We start from the raw sequence: 17,883 nt of genomic DNA, 5'->3' as shown, positions 1-17,883 counted from the left end.
GAGAGTCTAATCATTTTAATCATATATAAAACCACTTCATAGCTGACTATAATTTAGTTACGTGAGATAATCAATTTTGATGGTATTTTTTTTCTAGGAATCATTGATGGTTATCGATTGATTTCCCGATAGGATGAATCAAATCAACGAATCAATGAAATTAAATTAAAATATTCTACAAATTCATTATGATCGCCATCTTTTGATCGAAATTAATACAACAAATTCTATATTTTTCATCAGAAAGGATCGTCTGTTGTTTGATCCATGATATTCGAAATCACCTGTTTTTTTTAATCATTTTCAAACAATATACAGTTTTCTAATTTCAATTTATTAAGTACATCTTAAACAGATTTGATGTAAAAAAATCATTGATCAATGATGATCATTCATTGCCAAATCATTGGCAATTTGAAGGAAATACTTCAGCCTTATGACATTAAACAAATCTGAATGAATGTTTTTTTGTATAATGAAAAAAATGCCTCATTAATATCATTCATAATTTGATGATGAATATTCATCAAAGTCACTGTAATGTTTATTTCAAATCCGGAAAGATCAAATCATTATTTGATATATGCATTGATCATGGTTGGCATGAACATTGACAAATCATCATAATCATAAACGACAATTGTTTTTTTATATACATTTTTATTTATACTCTCTTTCTCTCATTCATTTGATAAAGTATATTGGGCTGTTGTCAAAGTACATTTTCTATTTTCATTGAAAGCAATCAAAATAGGCAGTCTTATTCAACTGTAAAGTAATTTCCCCTATTTTAGGCGCCATACGCATATGCATTCATGATTCCTTCGAAGGATCTTTTGGAACATTATTGAAACAGTTTCTCAAATTAAAGGGCGCCATTCATCATTTTGCTTTAATGTGAAAGAATCAATCATTGATTTGATTTTTTGTATTATTTTCCGGATCTTAAAATTTTGTGCAACATATTTTCGATAATTTAATTTATAAACTGTGATATTTCAAACAGTTTTTCGAGCTTGCATTAATTCTTAATGTTATTTAAGTGAACCAAAACATTTGTAACAACAGTAACCAGGTAAGTTTCACAATCGATTTTTGTACACTCGATCAAAATGCAACAAAAAAAACTTGTCAACTCAAATGATATAAATCTGTACATCAGGCTTTAAAATCATACGTTAAATTGATTGATTTATTGTTTAATGAGAATTATAATTTTCCTATCAATACTTGTGATGCCACTAAAGATCCTGTTATCAAATTTCTAAAAATCATTATCATTTTCTACGATAAACTAAAGAATGAATGAAAGAAATTAGATTCATTGAATGCCAAAGTTTTTTTGTTTCTCATTTTTTGTTTCTTAATCAATTAAATATTGGTCATACTATTAAAAAATAATTTAGATTTGTCTAGTATTTATTGGACCGAAATATAAGTTTTTTTTTCTTTGTATACTCGTTTAACAAAGGATTAGATAAATTCTTTATGATCAGTTCCATTTATACCTAAACATAACGAAATTAATTTTCACTAATAAAAATAATGTCGTCGTTTTATACTCCAGAAAAGAACGAACAACAACAATCATCGATGACAATGAATAAATCGACAAATGTTTTCTATCAAAATCATCGTGTATCAAGAGATAAACGAGCCGAATCATTATCGAATGGAAGACAATTTCGTGGCTGTACTGTTTGGTTTACAGGTATTTATTTTATTACTATTATTATCAAATTTATTACCATTAAAAATTTTAGATTTGAGAATAGAAAATTCGGTCAATTTTTTCTTTTTTCGTTTTTGATTATTCATTCCTATTGATTACATAGGTGAAAAATTTAGCTTTTCGAATATTGATTATCATTTAATAGTATCCACATCACCATGATATATAATAGGTATAGGTTTGTTTTCAATAAATTCAACATAAATCTTCGTGTATTAAAGTGTTATTAATTTTATGTTTACAAAATAATGCACGCACACCCAAAACGACCTGATTACCAAAATTAAATGACAGAAGTTTATTAGGGAAAAAAAACCCTAACCGAATTATTTGGAAATAATCCTAAAAGAAAAGTTTTTTTTTCCAACACTGAAATTTCATTAATTCGTGTGCAATATATTTTCAATCAATTTTGTCGCTTGAATTTCCTGTATCATGTTTTTTTATTCACTCATTTTTTTTTGTTTCCTTTTTCTATCTATTTTCCTTATAATAATGATTTTCGGATACAAATTTATTTTTCAAGGATTGTCATGTGCTGGAAAAACGTCAATTTCATTTGCTGTGGAAGAATTTCTTACTAGGCATCAGATTCATGCATATGCATTAGATGGTGATAATATTCGTTATGGATTGAATTCAGATTTAGGATTCTCTGAAAAAGATCGCGGTGAAAATATACGTCGTATTGCTGAAGTAGCACGTTTGTTTGCCGATAGTGGTACAATTACATTGGCCAGCTTTATCAGTCCATTTAGTAAAGATCGTAAAAAGGCTCGTGAAATTCATGAAAAGGATTCCATAGTGTTTATCGAATGTTTTGTTGATACACCATTAGATGTGTGTGAACAAAGAGATGTAAAAGGTCTTTATAAAAAAGCTCGTGCCGGTGAAATAAAAGGATTCACTGGTATCAATCAGGATTATGAACGTCCGGAAAATCCGGATCTTGTGCTAAAAGCTAGTGAAGATACAATTGATCAATGTGTTCAAAAAGTGATTGATCTTCTCATCAAAAGAGTAAGTGTGATTGTGACATTACTGCTGTTCAAAGTCTATAAACTATTTGTTCATTTGATTGAATGATTGATTAGAACATCATATCATTGGACAAAATTCAAGACATTCATGAATTGTTCATCAACGAACATGATAAACCAAATGAAATGATTCGAGCTTCTCGTTTACCATCAATAAACATATCAACTGTTGATCTTCAATGGATACAGGTCTTATCTGAAGGTTGGGCTACTCCATTAAAGGTTTGTCAGTCAATCATGATCAGGCTATTTTTACTGTCATCATTATCATTCTCAAAAATAGGGTTTTATGAATGAAACGGAATATCTACAATGCATAAATTTCGGAATGCTTGTTAATGGTAAATGGCACAATCAAACGATTCCTATTACATTGGCAATTACAAATGAGCAAAAATCATACTTGGCTTCGATTCTCAATGGTGGTGATGACAATAATGGTGATTATAATTGCAATGGATTCAACAATGATCAACAAGAAAACGCTGTTAAGAAAAGTGTGACATTGAAATATAATGATAAGATAATTGCCATATTGGATGATTATGAAGTTTATGAGCATCGTAAAGAGGAACGAGCTGCCAGTGTTTTTAAAACTACTAACATTGGCCACCCATCTATCCGTATGATTATGGATAGTGGTGATTGGTTGATCGGTGGCCGATTGAAGGTGTTTGATCGTATCTTATGGAATGATGGCCTTGATCAATATCGATTAACACCAAGAGAAATTCGATCGAAATTGAGAGAAATGAATGTATGTGCCAAAAAAAACTATAATGAGTTTTCTCAGATTTTTTTTTGTTTTGTTTCTAATAGGCTGATGCAGTTTTTGCGTTTCAGCTACGCAATCCAATACACAACGGACATGCATTGTTGATGCAAGACACTAAGCGTCAATTATTGGAACGTGGCTATAAAAATCCAGTACTACTTCTGCATCCATTAGGTGGTTGGACCAAAGATGATGATGTTCCCTTACATGTTCGCATTTCACAACATCAAGCTGTGATAAAGGAAGGTGTTCTCGATGAACATTCAACTTTGATGGCAATATTTCCGTCTCCTATGTCTTATGCTGGACCACGTGAAGTTCAATGGCATGCCAAAGCTCGTTTAGTCACTGGTGCTAATTTTTATATTGTTGGTCGTGATCCGGCTGGTATTCCGCATCCCGACAAAGATAAAGACCTTTATGATCCATCACATGGACGTAAGGTACTTAAAATGGCACCCGGTTTAACGAAATTCGAAATCATCCCATTCCGTGTTGCTTCGTATAATAAAAAAGAAAATCGTATGATGTTCGAAACTGAAGGCATGAATCCAAAAGATTTTGATCGAATATCCGGAACGCGAATGCGAAAAATGGCAAAAAATGGTGAAAATCCGCCTGATGGTTTTATGGCAAAAACAGCATGGAAAGTTTTGTCAGATTATTATCAATCTTGTTAATTATGCTGTCAAACATATTTATAGGAATTATATTATTAAATGATTGTTTGTTATTCATCTCGATGATTTTTTGATATTAAATTTCTTTTTTTAAATAAACTGATGATAAACTTTTTATTAATTTTTAATCTCGAAAATTTTACATGATTATTTATTGATTTGATTTATCAATTTCCTTACATAAATTGTCCCATAAATCTTGGAATGCCTGAAGAATTCGATTATCGAGTACTTTATCATCAGTAAACAATGATTTACCTTCATCGCAACTCTTTCCGATCAGGGGATCAATCGGTAACCGGCCTAATAATTTGATTCCATATTTATCTTCCAGTGTAAATTTTGTTGATTTGGACTTAAAAATGTAATTTTCTTTCGAACATTTTGGACATACAAACACAGACATATTTTCTACATAACCAATTATGGGCAATTTGACTTTATGACAGAATTCCACCTGTTTACGTACATCCATTTGGGCAATCTCTTGCGGTGTCGTTACCATTATGGCCCCACGAACATTTTGGCAAAATTTCAGATAATTCACCAGCGATAGATGCTCATCAGAAGTACCTGGAGGTGTATCAATTATTAAATAATCAAGTTGTTCGCTCCAATCAACATCTCGCAAAAATTGTTTGATAATTCCATTTTTACGAGGACCACGCCAAATGACAGCGTCATCCAACGATTCAAGCAGAAAACCACATGACATTACAGCAAGATTATCGTCAACAAAAATAGGCGACCAACCAGATGCTGAGTTGAATATTTCTTCATTTTCGACACCCATTGTTTTTGGTATCGATGGGCCACAAATGTCCACATCTAATAGACCAACATTGCATTTTGGATTATTGAATGCAATAAAACGAGCCAATTGAGTAGCTACTGTACTTTTGCCCACGCCACCTTTTCCCGACATTATAATTATGATGTGCTTGATCGGTGATAATTTCCTTGCTATTTCATAATAATCTTGTTCAGCATCTTTGATCGATGACCGTAATTCGCCACCAGCACATAATCCTTGATTAGGACATCCAGCACATGCGGTTGATTTTCCCGCCTGTTCAGAATCGATACCCGGACAATTTTCAGGTTCTGATGAAGACATAAGAATAATTGGATAATTAATTTCGTAAACAATTAAAAAAAACAATTTGGATGCAACAAAAATATAAAATCTATATTCACGTGATAATCGATGTTAAATAATCGATTGTTTAATAATCATATTTGATTCTCAAGATGTTTCAATTTTTTTCGTTCATTATTATCATGAAGCAAAGATAAAAATGATTAGTAAAGCTAGGCTTAATCATTTGAATGGCTCCAATATGCAACAAGAATTGCTCAAATCATATCTCCGTAAAACATCTAATCAATTTATTTGTCTAAAAAATCAAAAAATTGCAGAGAAATTTTGCGAAAAAATCGCTCATGAATTAGACTGTGATAATAGCAAAAATTCTTATTTATTTGAAGCTTCACCGGGATATGGTATTCTAACAGAAAATTTATTGAAACATAGCAAAAGAAAAATACGTGTGTTCGAGCATGTTTCAAAACATCGACCACATCTGGAAGCACTTCATCAGAAATATGGAAATGATAAAATGGAAATTATCGACAAACAAATATTAGGTAAAAAAATCGGCTATGATTAATTCAAATACCGTTTTATTAATCTTTTTTACAGATTTTGCAACTGGAAATTATAGATTACTCGATTTGGAACGTGAAGATCTACTTCGATTATGTTTTGGTGGTTTGACAAATAATTGGTCACATTCAACCGATCGGCCACAACAAACGCAACCATCATTTCAACTATTCACTGCTTTATCGCCATTTTTTGCTCGAGAATTTCTTACCTATCTAGTGTATTCCATTGTTCGTTTTGAATCATTCTTCGAGTCTGGACCCAATGAATTTTATCTATTCGTACCAATATCCATATATAGAACGATAGCAAGTAAACCATCACGTAACCTTCACCTTTATACTGCCTTCACTATTCACATGAATACACTGTTTGAACGACATGAAATCGATTTATATTCATCAGATTTGAAAAACGGTATTGATAAAGTTAAGATTGAAAATCGACATCATTCAATCATATCTAGTACCAATTTCGCCTATACCAATGATCGTAAATTTAAATCAAAAGAAGCATTCATTTTGATTAAACTTAAACCGAAGCCTTTTATTAGTCAAATGGAGGCTGATTATCTAATCGATTACATGTAAGTATTTGTATTTTATCCAATAAATCGATTATAACACTTTATTTTTATACTTACTTTAGTGTTTTTGTCAAACAATCATTCATGAAACGTACAAACAATGCCATAAAATATTATGAAAAACATTTTCCTGGTTGTACGATTGATCTTATTGGTCTTGGTATTTCCTATTATAAAACCCTTGGTGATTTAACTAGTGATGAAATGTTTCAGATATTTAGTCATGTACATAAACTGCCCCATTTTTCGCATTCAATTTTTAAAAATGATCATTAATTCACCTATTTGCACTGTATCATTTATAACTACTCTCTATGAGTCAATATAGTTTTTGATCACGTGATTGACCAATTCACTGATGCGGCATTGTATTTTTCGATATTGTTGATAGATTTCAAATTTTTAGTTTAAAAACAAATAAATCTTTATCATTTGTAAAAAATGAGCGCTACTTTACAAAAACGAAGAGACATTAGTCTTGGTAGCTATCGTGATACGAAATTTCAAGTAAGCAATAACGTGTGAGAAAAATTTATGTTTGCAGTTCCAAAATAAATTCTTGTTCGATTTAGGGAAGCCGCGAAGAACAAGAAGAAAAACTCCGTAGATCTACCACACTTTATATTGGTAACCTATCGTTCTATACGTCGGAAGAGCAAATCTATGATTTATTTGGTCGTTGTGGTGATATTCGTCGTGTTATTATCGGTTTGGATAAGTTTAGAAAAACTCCTTGTGGATTTTGTTTCGTCGAATTTCATGAACGTGAAGATGCTCTTCGTGCCATGCAATGGATAAACGGTACTCGACTCGATAATCGCATCATTAGATGTGATTGGGATGCCGGTTTTATTGAAGGAAGACAATTTGGCCGTGGAAAAAGTGGTGGACAAATTCGTGATGAATATCGCGAGAATTTCGATCCTGATCGTGGTGGATATGGAAAAATTATAAGTTAGTATTACTTTGATCGCATTTTTCTGTGAATTTTTTCCTAATATGATTATTTTCTACAGATAAAATCCTGCCGGTCGTCGCACAATCAGCACCGCCGTCAGCCTCAGTTACTAAAGATTAAATCTATCAATTTATTCATTCATTATTCATTTGTATTTCTATCCATTTTACGAAAATAAATTTTTTTAATGCAAAATTAAAACTTGACGTTAAAAATTTATCAAAATTATTGTTAATATTCTTTGACAACAGATGGCACAAAGTTTGGTCAATAAAAAGTTGGATCGGATGTTTGTGTGTTGGAACAGACCAATGTCTATGCTTCTACTTTTTTTGATATACAGTGATATCTCGATTAACGATGACAATTAGTTCCAAAAAAGCTTTATTAACCGGAATAACATTGAAGCTTCCTATTTTCATGCAAATTTCACAATAATTCCTGAAGTTTATTCAACAAATAAGAACAAATAATTGAACAAATCGCAAAACTTGAATAAGTCATTTTTTCGCAAAATGACGGTAGAATCCAAAATGTAGAAGCAGCATTTTTAATGTTTTTTTTTTTTACTTTTTGCACATTTGTGCCAATAATGAGGTAGTGGAGATTATTATTGCCAAAGTCGTCATAGTGAATTTGGTTAAAATTGAAGCTGGAAGCAGCTTGTTTTTTGCTTCCAATAAATGAGCAGTTTTTCACTCAAATTGCCTCAATGCTTTTGTATATTTTGTGTTTGTAGACGAACTTGCCAGTTTGGTTAATTTATTCTGGTTTTTTGGTAGTGGCTGCTGATATCGAATTCTTTGATATGTTGTTGGTGCTACTACTTTCGGACATGGGATTCGAATGATGAGAATGGTGTTTTTTTTTGTAATGAACGATACTGAAAAACCAAACTAAACAATCAAGCAAGACGACAACGACGGCGACGACGTTGTCGGTGCTCAATGCCAAAATTTGTTTTTTTTTTTGCTTATCATCATTGAAATCTTACAAATATCGACAATAACATCGAGGAAACATCGAGGAAACATCCCCTATTTTTCATCTACTTACACGCCCCTTCTTGTAAGAAGAACTCTAAAATCTCTATTGTGTGATTAAATATCAATTCTGTTAGGAATCCGTTTCGATTTGTGTTTTTTTTGTGGTATCAGTGGCCAGTGAAAATTTGTATTCATTGTGTGGGCCCTTTTGCATTTGTTTTGTTTTGTTTTTTCTATAGTTATTGTTCAGTGTGTGTGTGTGTATTCATGTAATGACCATTGGTTTTTGATTTATATGATGAATCGAAAAAATATTCCTTTTTAAAAATGTCTATAATCCATTCTCAATTCATTCTGATCATCTTCATTCATCGTTATCATTTGCGTTATAAACCTTGACAAATTCATCAATAATTTCAGTATAAACAGCTAGAATTCTTTAATTGTCTGATTACACCTACACACACAATCAACAACAAATCTACAACATTGAATAAGCTGTTTTTTTTATAAATATGGTTTGGTACTTTTTTCCCCTTTTAATTTACTTACCATCACAATGGTTATGATGGTTATGTCAAAGTTTTGAAATCTGTATTTAATGAAATCAGGAACAAACAAAAAAAATTACTGATTCATTCATTCATGTATTATTATTCATAAAGGTAAGTTCTTCAATGATAATGTTTGGTATTTTTCAGTTTTTTTTTGTTTGAAAATATTTTACAAAATCATCATACTAATCAGAGACATGTGATCTGATCATTTTTTTTTATTGCAAAAAATTATGATCGTATGGAATGTTTGTGTGTGAGTGAAAAAATATTTATGTAAAAAAATTTTGTTCTATTTGATTATGATGTATTGTCTTTTTTTTCTCTCTGTGTGTCTGTTTTTGGGTTGTTTTGTTTAATTTCCGCGGAAACTTAGTCACATGAATATACATAAATTATATTTGTGTTTTTTCCATGATAAACTAAAAACAAAACATTTTGTTGTGAAAATTTGAAGGGTGATAATTATCATTTTAACCCCTAAGATAACTAGCGAGAGACAAGAAGGGCGTTTTGTTTTTGCTATTCATCCGGTTTTTTTTTCTTCTATTCCATTTTTTCTGCTATATTTATTTATTCGAATTGCTAAATTACAAAGAGTTTATAGTTCATCAGCATCATTATGTAAATATTTGGGTTGACTGGCTTGTCGAATTTTATGTAGAAGAAGAAGGGGTGGTAGATTTGATTTTTTTTTGTTTAAAAAGAAAAAGAGGTATCAGAAAGAAATATCGTTCTCTTTATGTATGTTTAGAATGATTGGATAATTATCCTATTGGATCATCTGTTCATGTATCATTATCGAATATTTTAAATTTTCTTCGTCGTTTATACAAAACAAAATTTTTTGATTTTCGAGTCAACTGTCGGACAAATATTTTGGCAATGTAAAGTTGTATTGGAGAAGAAAAAAAACATTTTATCGATTATAAAAATTTTGTTTAATTTTAAACTTTTCCATCTGTACAAGTATTTGGAACCAAAATATTGATTTTAAAATCTTTTTCAAAACGAATTCTTTTCTTTATATATGTCCAACTGAAAACAGAACAGCAATACCAATATTCTAATAAGTCAAGTTTTGGATTTTTTTTTTTGTTTTGCTTCCATTATTGATTTAATCTTTGCAAACATTTGCAGCAAATAGTTCCATTGTTTTTTTTTGTCTATTCGACATTTTCTATTGCTGCTTAATGTAATGTTTCTCGTTGCTTCTGCATGAAAACTAGATAAAAGCAATGAATGATTGGCCACATTGATCGATCTTTATCTATGTTCTAAAATTTATGTTAGTGTGTTCCGTATTTGGTACTAATTTTTTTTCCTGTTATTTTGTCTAGATTATCAATCTATCTATGATTTATGGTAAGTAAGTTTTGTTCATTCATTGATGTCCAACCATGATGCTGATCACAATAATAATAATGATAAATAAACGACATCATCACGAAATTTATAAGACAAAGAAAATTTCTTGCATAATTAAACTTAAAATAGGTGTGTGTGTGTGTGTGTGTGTTGATAACCCCTGAATTTCATGATTATTACTACCATCATCATCATCATCATTTTATAATGATGTAAATGACAAAAAAAAACCTGCTCTTGTTAACTATGTTCACGATGACCATGATGAAATACCCTTCTCTTTCTCTCTCTTTTGCAAAAAAAACATTGATGAACACCGTTACAATTTGGTCTCATTTATGATTTGTATTTCAATCCTTTTGAAATGATTTCGATTTTTTTATCTAATACAAGAAACAGCTGTTTTTCTTTTTGTTTCGTTGATTTACCAATGAAAACAATAAATTTATGGCAATTTTCAATGGATGTTTATTTGAGTCCTTCTTTTTTTCTCTTTTTCTTTCTTTATTTATATGACTTGGTCAAGTTTTTAATTCTCACAAGGTAAATGAACATACATTCAATAAGCCGGTTTTTTCATATTTGTTGTTACATATAATAATGATTTTTTTCCTTTTTTTTGAGTACTTTTCCCAAAATGGTGGTTTTGGTGCACATGATCTATCTTCTTTTAACAATTTGCGATTATAATGATGATTCATGATGGGAATGTGATCATTATTTATGTAGATCATTTACATCCTAAATGAACAATGATGATGATGATGATCTTCATCATCATTATAATGATGATAAACTAAATTTATTATCAATTTAAAAATAGATTGATGACATATTCGATATTAGATTATATCATCCGGCTTTGAATAATAATGATAATAATAATAAGGAAGAATGAATTGGATTTTTATTTCTAAATTTTTTAAAATTATTCAATTATCCATTCAATCGTATTGATGAACTAAACTAATCATACATTGAAAAGCAACTCCTATTTTTTTTAGAATGATAATAATAACAACATCATTGTTTTATTTTTTATTATAATTGCTGAATTTTTTTTTTTGAAAATATTTTCTTCCTTTTTGTTTTTGGTTTGCCATTTCAGTTGTTTATATGTGAAAACGAAACGAAACGATATATATGCCATTTCCTTTCAATAACATTCGCACCTTCATTTGATATACACGCACACACACACACACACTAGTCGTCATTGCTCGATTTCCTTTCAGGGAAAATTGTTCATTTGGTTCTATATTTCATATATATGGATGATGTATTGGAGAGAAAAAAAATGAAACATGATTTTCTTTGTGTAGGTGACTCTCTATCTATCGTTCTCTTTCTTTTTATTGAAACGAAAATGATTATTTTTCGATATGGCTTCTGTATGTTTTTTCAATATTCATTATCACCATGTCAAAGGATAAATCCATGATTCATTTGAAACATGATAAATCTATGACAAATATGTATAGTGAAAGGTTTATTTTCTAAAAACGTGAAAAGAATTTGATTATTATTTTTCAGATGATCAGAATTTATTAAAGAATCAAAGAATCATTTTTTTTTATTTGCAAGGATAACCCTTTTTTTCAGTTTATCATCTTATTAAAATCTTTTATCTTCGTTTTTTTTTCATATGAAAATAATTTGAAATAAACTATGTACACATTCACTGACGCCTGCAATATATTTTTTGGTTCGTTCCCGGGACATTGAACTTTTTTTCTCTCTTTCTCTTTCTTTTTTTCTTTCTGTTGGCCAGGGAACTGGGATATTTTCTATATCTTTAAAAAAAAAAAATTTATCTACGCACCAGAAACTAAAATGATGATGATGATGATGATGACAGCGGCGAAATATAACGCGTGAGTACACACACACATCACATCACATCATACAAATATTTATTACGTCATAAACTGCCCGGTTTCATTTCGTTTCTCTATTTATTCTGTTGGGTTTAAACAATTTCGTTTTATTATTACAAATGAACTTATGCTCAAACTGTCCATTATATAATTATAGTTATGAGGATCATTTTTGTTTCATCAACTAATTTGACTAAACGATCGAATGAATATTTTTGTTATCAGATCTGATAGTTCTCATGTTAGATCGGAATCGAATGGTTTTTTTTCAATATGAAAAATTGCTACTGATAATGTTATGGCTAACCCTTGTTTCATTCAGTATAAGCATTGAATGAAAAATTCTACTATTTATCAAAAATGATGAATGAAAAGAATTTTTTTTTCATTAATTTATCACTTTAATCCATTGGAACAATTACGTCCTAATAACGGACATTTGTTTATTAATGTTGTTAGTATATCTTTTGAATTCTATGTAGAAATTATTATTTATTGACATTTTGTTATATGACAAGATATTATAGTTAAACTTATTGAAATAAATTTTTTTTAAAAATCATTGATATCGGTTTCTTCCTTATTCACAAAGACCATGTATTTGAATTTGGTCTGAATGTTGGCACAAAAAATTTTCTGTTTCGTTGCCTGGCCATATCTTTTTTTTTTTTTTTGCTTCTCAAATTTCAAATCTTAAATATCGGAATAGAAAGCCGTTTTTTAATCATTAATTATTATAATTTTAAGAAAATTATGTTATGTTTGGCAAGCTTTATTTCTATTTGTTTTGTGCTGTTATTAAAATTATATTCCATCATACTATAGATATGAAGAATATTACTGTAGTTTTTTTTTTGTTAATTTTATTCTTTCATAGTCGAAATAACAATCACATGTTGTGTTTTGTGTGTTGAAAATCAATCAGTGTACTTTTGTTGTTTAAAAGCGAAATCATTTTTTTTCAATCTGAATTGTAATTAGTGTTATGGTATGGTGGTGATGTTAATGAATGAATTAAATCTTATTAGACACCTTTTTGATGGTATTATCCTATTTTTTTCTAAACACTAAATCATTTTTTTTGCACACTTACAGATTAGTTTATCTTTGAAAATAATGACCTTTTGTTGTTGTTGTTTTTCGAAATTTTTTCATATCTTATTGTTCATCTATTCATTATAATTTATATTAGTTCAAAATCTTGGGTTTGGCATCAATTTTTCGGATTAAAATTAATTATTTTATTTTTTTCTTTTCAATTTTTTTTCTTAAAAAACTTTAACCATTTAGAAAGAGATGATTATCGATGATTAAATGAACAATTTCTGTTCAACCAGATTAATTCCAAAATATCCTGATCACATTCGCTCACATACTTGTATTCAATTCATTCTGGTGTGACGATAGTGTTGATCATCTCTTTCAGTACAAGTCATTTATTGTCATTTTTCAATTTCAAAAAAATCGACACAATGCCAACACATTTCAGGTAAGTTTTTTTCTCATTTGTCTGAAAAAAATTCTGACAAATTTTTTTCTTTGAATGTCATTATTTAGACTCGGTCATCTTAAAGATCCCGAAATCGCACAATATTTTGATAAAGAAGATCCTGAAAAAATATTCACCGATCTTCGTGAAATTGGACATGGAAGCTTCGGTGCCGTTTATTACGTATGTTTGTATTGTATGTTTTTTTTTCGCATTCTAATTCAGTTTATGAAACAATCATTGATTAAGGCTCGAAATGTCATTACAAAAGAAGTGGTCGCCATTAAAAAGATGTCCTTCACTGGCAAACAATCTACAGAAGTACGTCAGCATTCATATTAAATATGTTTAATTAATTGTTATTTTACTACTGGATTTCTTAGAAATGGCAAGATATCTTAAAGGAAGTAAAATTTCTTAAAACCTTAAAAAATCGTAATACTATCGACTATAAAGGATGCTATCTAAAAGATCAGACAGCATGGTTAGTGATGGAATATTGTCTTGGATCAGCATCCGATATCATTGAAGGTACGTTCAGCCACTTGGTTTTCGATTTTTAATATTCATATTTTGCATATTAGTGCACAAAAAACCATTGAGGGAAGAAGAAATATCTGCTATTTGTCATGATTCTCTCAAAGGCCTCGAATATTTACATTCACAAAGTCGTATACATCGTGATGTAAAGGCGGGCAACATTTTACTTACCGAAAATGGCGCAGTCAAATTAGCCGATTTCGGTTCAGCATCGATAATCTCGCCTGCCAATTCATTTGTCGGTACGCCATATTGGATGGCACCCGAAGTTATTCTAGCCATGGATGAAGGTCAATATGATGGTAAAGTAGATGTTTGGTCATTGGGCATAACCTGTATAGAAATGGCGGAACGAAAACCACCATATTTTAATATGAACGCTATGAGTGCCTTATATCATATTGCCCAAAATGATTCACCTACTTTAAGCTATGCCGGATCTATTGATTGGACCGATTTATTTCGAAACTTTGTCAATTCTTGCCTGAAAAAGAATCCTAATGAACGACCAACATCAAGTGCAATGTTGAAGGTAACTTTTTATTAACTTAAAGGTCCGAAATAAAAATTATTTTTTCTGCGATTACAGCACTCATTCATAACCAGACCACGTTCGCACACAGTGATCATGGATTTAATCAATCGAACAAAGACGGCTGTCCGTGAATTAGATAATCTGAATGATCGTAAAATGAAAAAAATATTAATGGCCGATAATCGCAATTCAGATCTTCAAAGTCAAAGTTCTCAAGTTGATTATGAAAGTGATATAAATGTAAGTAGAAACTGTGATGTTCCATTAACCCAACTGATCAATACGATTATGCAGGAAGAAGTCATACAACATAATAGCCGCAATAATGCTAACAACAATAATAATCGCAATAAAGCCGGCAACAGCAATATGAACAACTATTCTCATCATCATCAACAACAGCAACATTCTTATTATCAGAATCATCAACAATACCATGGATCAAAAAATCAATCTCCACAACAGCAGCAGCCAAATTATCAAAATCAACAACCATTATATGGAAATATTGTCAATAATTATAATAATAACGGTAAAAGTAATAGTGTGGCTAGCTATAATAGCCGACAAAGTACAAGCCAAATTAGCATATGTAGTCAAAGCAGTAGTACGAGTAGCATACCAACTGCTAATAATTGTGTAAATGATGTCGATGCTTATCGTAATCCAATAACGATCCGGCGTGAAAGTACAAGTTCGAGCACAGGTGGAGGTGGCATTTCTAATCAGACAAATCGAATCAGTCCATCGGTATGAGATAAATTTTGATGATTTTAAAAAACTAATTATCTATGAATATTTTCCACAGAATTCTTCGGCCAGCATAAATAGCACTGAATTGGGTGCCAATAATTTTGCTACCTTACGTACTACTTCGATTGTTACTAGGCAATTAAAAGAACATGCCCGGGATAATCAGCTACAAGAACAAATGTCCGGTTATAAACGGATGCGTCGCCAACATCAGAAAGCAATCATGCAGCTAGAAGATAAATGTCGACAAGAATTTGAAGAACAGCAACAAAAATTAGACAAAGAATATGATGCATTATTACAGCAATTCAAAAAGGATCTGGAAAAACAAATCACCAAACAACAGCAAGAATTAGAAAAAAAGGTTGAGATGTTCCAATATACTAAGCTTAAAATTTATTTGTTTTTTTTTGAATTTTAGTCAAAAGTCAATTCAACACAACAACGTAAGATTGGCAAATCGATACTAAACACACAAAAAGACGAATTCAGCCGCGCACAGATTCAACAAAAACGTGAATTCAAATGTGTCAAAGATAGACTGAAACGTGAATACCCACACGATGAATACAAAATGCGGTTAGAACAAGTGCAAAGAGATCAACATCTTAAATTACAAAATCTACAACAACAGAATGACGAATATTTTAAATTGGAAATACGAAAATTTCGTCGCCGTAAGCAAATTCAATTTCATCAACTAGAAAGGGAAATGTTACGCGATGAGCTTAATAAACGACAAAGTCAATTGGAACATGCACATGAGATGTTAATGCAACATCATGATATATTCCAAGATCTTCAATATCAACAGCAAAAAGCTATCCATCAATTACGTGAGGAGCAAATTCGTAATCAGCATTCGATTGAATTAGCCAATCAACAGGAATACATTGATCGACGATTGAAAGAATTACGTAAAAAGCACGCAATGGAAGTGAAGCAACAACCAAAAAGTCTCAAACAAAAAGAATTACAGATACGAAAACAATTCCGTGAAACGTGTAAAACACAAACACTTCAGGTATTAATTATTGAAGTTTTTAAGTTTGATTTCTGATTTCCTATATTATTCTAACAGTATAAGGCCTGGAAGGAACAAATATTGAGTTCCACACCAAAAGATGAACAGAAAAATGTCATCAAAAAATTGAAAGAAGAACAAGTTCGAAAGTTACAGATTTTAGGCGAACAATATGAACAAAGCATAGCAGATATGCTTCAAACACAATCGGTATGTTAACCTTAAAGTAAAACAAAATTCCATGAGTACAATGATCTTAAATTCCTTACAGATACGATTGGATGAAGCACAAGAACAAGAAGAAAATGAACTAAGAAATCAACTTGATCAAGAGCTTGAATCGTTGAGAGCTTTTCAAAGCAAAATCCGATTAAATGCCGAAGCACAACGTGCCAAAGAACGTGGTGAACTAGAAGAAAGAGTCCGTATCGATAAGATGAAATTGGAGAAAAAGGTAAATTATTAGATGTATGAATTTTTTTTAATTTTCAATTTTTTTCATCAATAGATGGAAGATGAACGTCAACAATTTCAGAATGAACGAAATGAACGTAAACGTTTATTACTTGAACGTCAAGCACAGGAAATTGAAAAATTTGATCTAGAAAGCACACAAATGGGCTTCAATGCTTTGGCCATTGCAGATGCATCCACTGAGCCATACCCACAATTTATGGATAACGATGATTCTGCCAGTGTTAGCGGCAGTTTATTATCGCTTGCTCATAGTAATAGCGCAACGTCTTTCACTCATACTGCCCTATAGCATTCTACATTTTTCCAAATTTCCTCATTGTTTTGCCAAATATAATGAAAATTCGCTATTCTGTTAGAACATGGCCATTACTTTATTGTGGTCACTATAATGCTCAAAGCACATCTTGAATTCCATTTCTTCAATCATTTGTCTTCATTATCATGGATGAATGAATAGATTCAAATGGGCGGTGATTTTTTTCCCTAACTGGTCGGTGATCCCTATTCTCATCTAATCCTAATATTTAGGAAAATTTTCGATTAACATTTTAAAATTGTTGTATTATTTTTAAATTATGTAATAAATTGGCTAAAAATCTGGAAGACGAACATTAATAGAAAAAAAATCATTGTAAAATATTCATATTTGTTGTTCGTCGAGAAAGAAATTTGTATAGAAAAAAATTTACAAAAACACTTATTTGGATAAAATATGTTACATTTATATTTTGTTCTTGTTTTTTGATTAATTTGTCTTCATTAATTGGTTGCTTGTTGTATTGAAAGAGTTTTGTAAATATTTATCTATGAAAATTCTAACGGAAATCATTGTGTTAAATGTCA

The 17,883-nt window shown here is 30.6% G+C and overlaps 5 protein-coding genes across 7 annotated transcripts; 4 read left to right on the top strand and 1 right to left on the bottom strand.

Moving 5' to 3' along the window:
* Positions 1 to 710: 710 nt before the first annotated feature.
* On the top strand, positions 711 to 4,326 carry Papss (3'-phosphoadenosine 5'-phosphosulfate synthase). Of its 3 annotated transcripts, none has more exons than XM_027341713.2 (6): positions 711 to 1,075; positions 1,573 to 1,711; positions 2,259 to 2,752; positions 2,827 to 2,994; positions 3,056 to 3,529; positions 3,592 to 4,326. In XM_027341713.2, the coding sequence occupies exons 2-6, from the start codon at positions 1,594 to 1,596 to the stop codon at positions 4,225 to 4,227; spliced, it is 1,890 nt and encodes a 629-aa protein (XP_027197514.1). In that variant the 5' UTR covers positions 711 to 1,075; positions 1,573 to 1,593; the 3' UTR covers positions 4,228 to 4,326. The 3 variants fall into 3 exon arrangements, with proteins under 3 accessions (XP_027197514.1, XP_027197515.1, XP_027197513.1); XM_027341714.2 differs by having other exon boundaries at positions 1,568 to 1,711; XM_027341712.2 differs by lacking the exon at positions 711 to 1,075 and having other exon boundaries at positions 1,401 to 1,711.
* Positions 3,994 to 5,344, bottom strand: Nubp1 (NUBP iron-sulfur cluster assembly factor 1). Its single transcript, XM_027341717.2, has one exon. It carries the CDS (start codon positions 5,342 to 5,344, stop codon positions 4,379 to 4,381), a length of 966 nt encoding a protein of 321 aa, XP_027197518.1. The 3' UTR covers positions 3,994 to 4,378.
* A 103-nt stretch (positions 5,345 to 5,447) lies between these two features.
* LOC113791871 (uncharacterized) lies at positions 5,448 to 6,921 on the top strand. Its single transcript, XM_027341715.2, has 3 exons — positions 5,448 to 5,874; positions 5,930 to 6,479; positions 6,542 to 6,921. The coding sequence occupies exons 1-3, from the start codon at positions 5,526 to 5,528 to the stop codon at positions 6,753 to 6,755; spliced, it is 1,113 nt and encodes a 370-aa protein (XP_027197516.2). The 5' UTR covers positions 5,448 to 5,525; the 3' UTR covers positions 6,756 to 6,921.
* Positions 6,845 to 7,638, top strand: Cbp20 (cap binding protein 20). The gene is made up of 3 exons (XM_027341718.2): positions 6,845 to 6,986; positions 7,052 to 7,433; positions 7,496 to 7,638. The coding sequence occupies exons 1-3, from the start codon at positions 6,921 to 6,923 to the stop codon at positions 7,555 to 7,557; spliced, it is 510 nt and encodes a 169-aa protein (XP_027197519.2). The 5' UTR covers positions 6,845 to 6,920; the 3' UTR covers positions 7,558 to 7,638.
* Positions 7,639 to 8,422: 784 nt separating this feature from the next.
* Positions 8,423 to 17,766, top strand: Tao (Serine/threonine-protein kinase Tao). Its single transcript, XM_027341707.2, has 13 exons — positions 8,423 to 9,088; positions 13,513 to 13,711; positions 13,780 to 13,894; positions 13,961 to 14,032; positions 14,095 to 14,242; positions 14,296 to 14,783; positions 14,841 to 15,026; positions 15,081 to 15,536; positions 15,595 to 15,903; positions 15,961 to 16,563; positions 16,621 to 16,773; positions 16,835 to 17,017; positions 17,072 to 17,766. Exons 2-13 carry the CDS (start codon positions 13,695 to 13,697, stop codon positions 17,327 to 17,329), a joined length of 2,988 nt encoding a protein of 995 aa, XP_027197508.2. The 5' UTR covers positions 8,423 to 9,088; positions 13,513 to 13,694; the 3' UTR covers positions 17,330 to 17,766.
* Positions 17,767 to 17,883: the final 117 nt, after the last annotated feature.

The sequence above is a fragment of the Dermatophagoides pteronyssinus genome, unplaced genomic scaffold, assembly GCF_027571235.1.
Source record: "Dermatophagoides pteronyssinus isolate colony J.1.1.1.1 unplaced genomic scaffold, Derpt_VIB-CSIC_2022.12 sq0064, whole genome shotgun sequence".
NCBI classification, from domain to species: domain Eukaryota; kingdom Metazoa; phylum Arthropoda; class Arachnida; order Sarcoptiformes; family Pyroglyphidae; genus Dermatophagoides; species Dermatophagoides pteronyssinus.
This window is presented reverse-complemented; position numbering and strand designations above follow the sequence as displayed.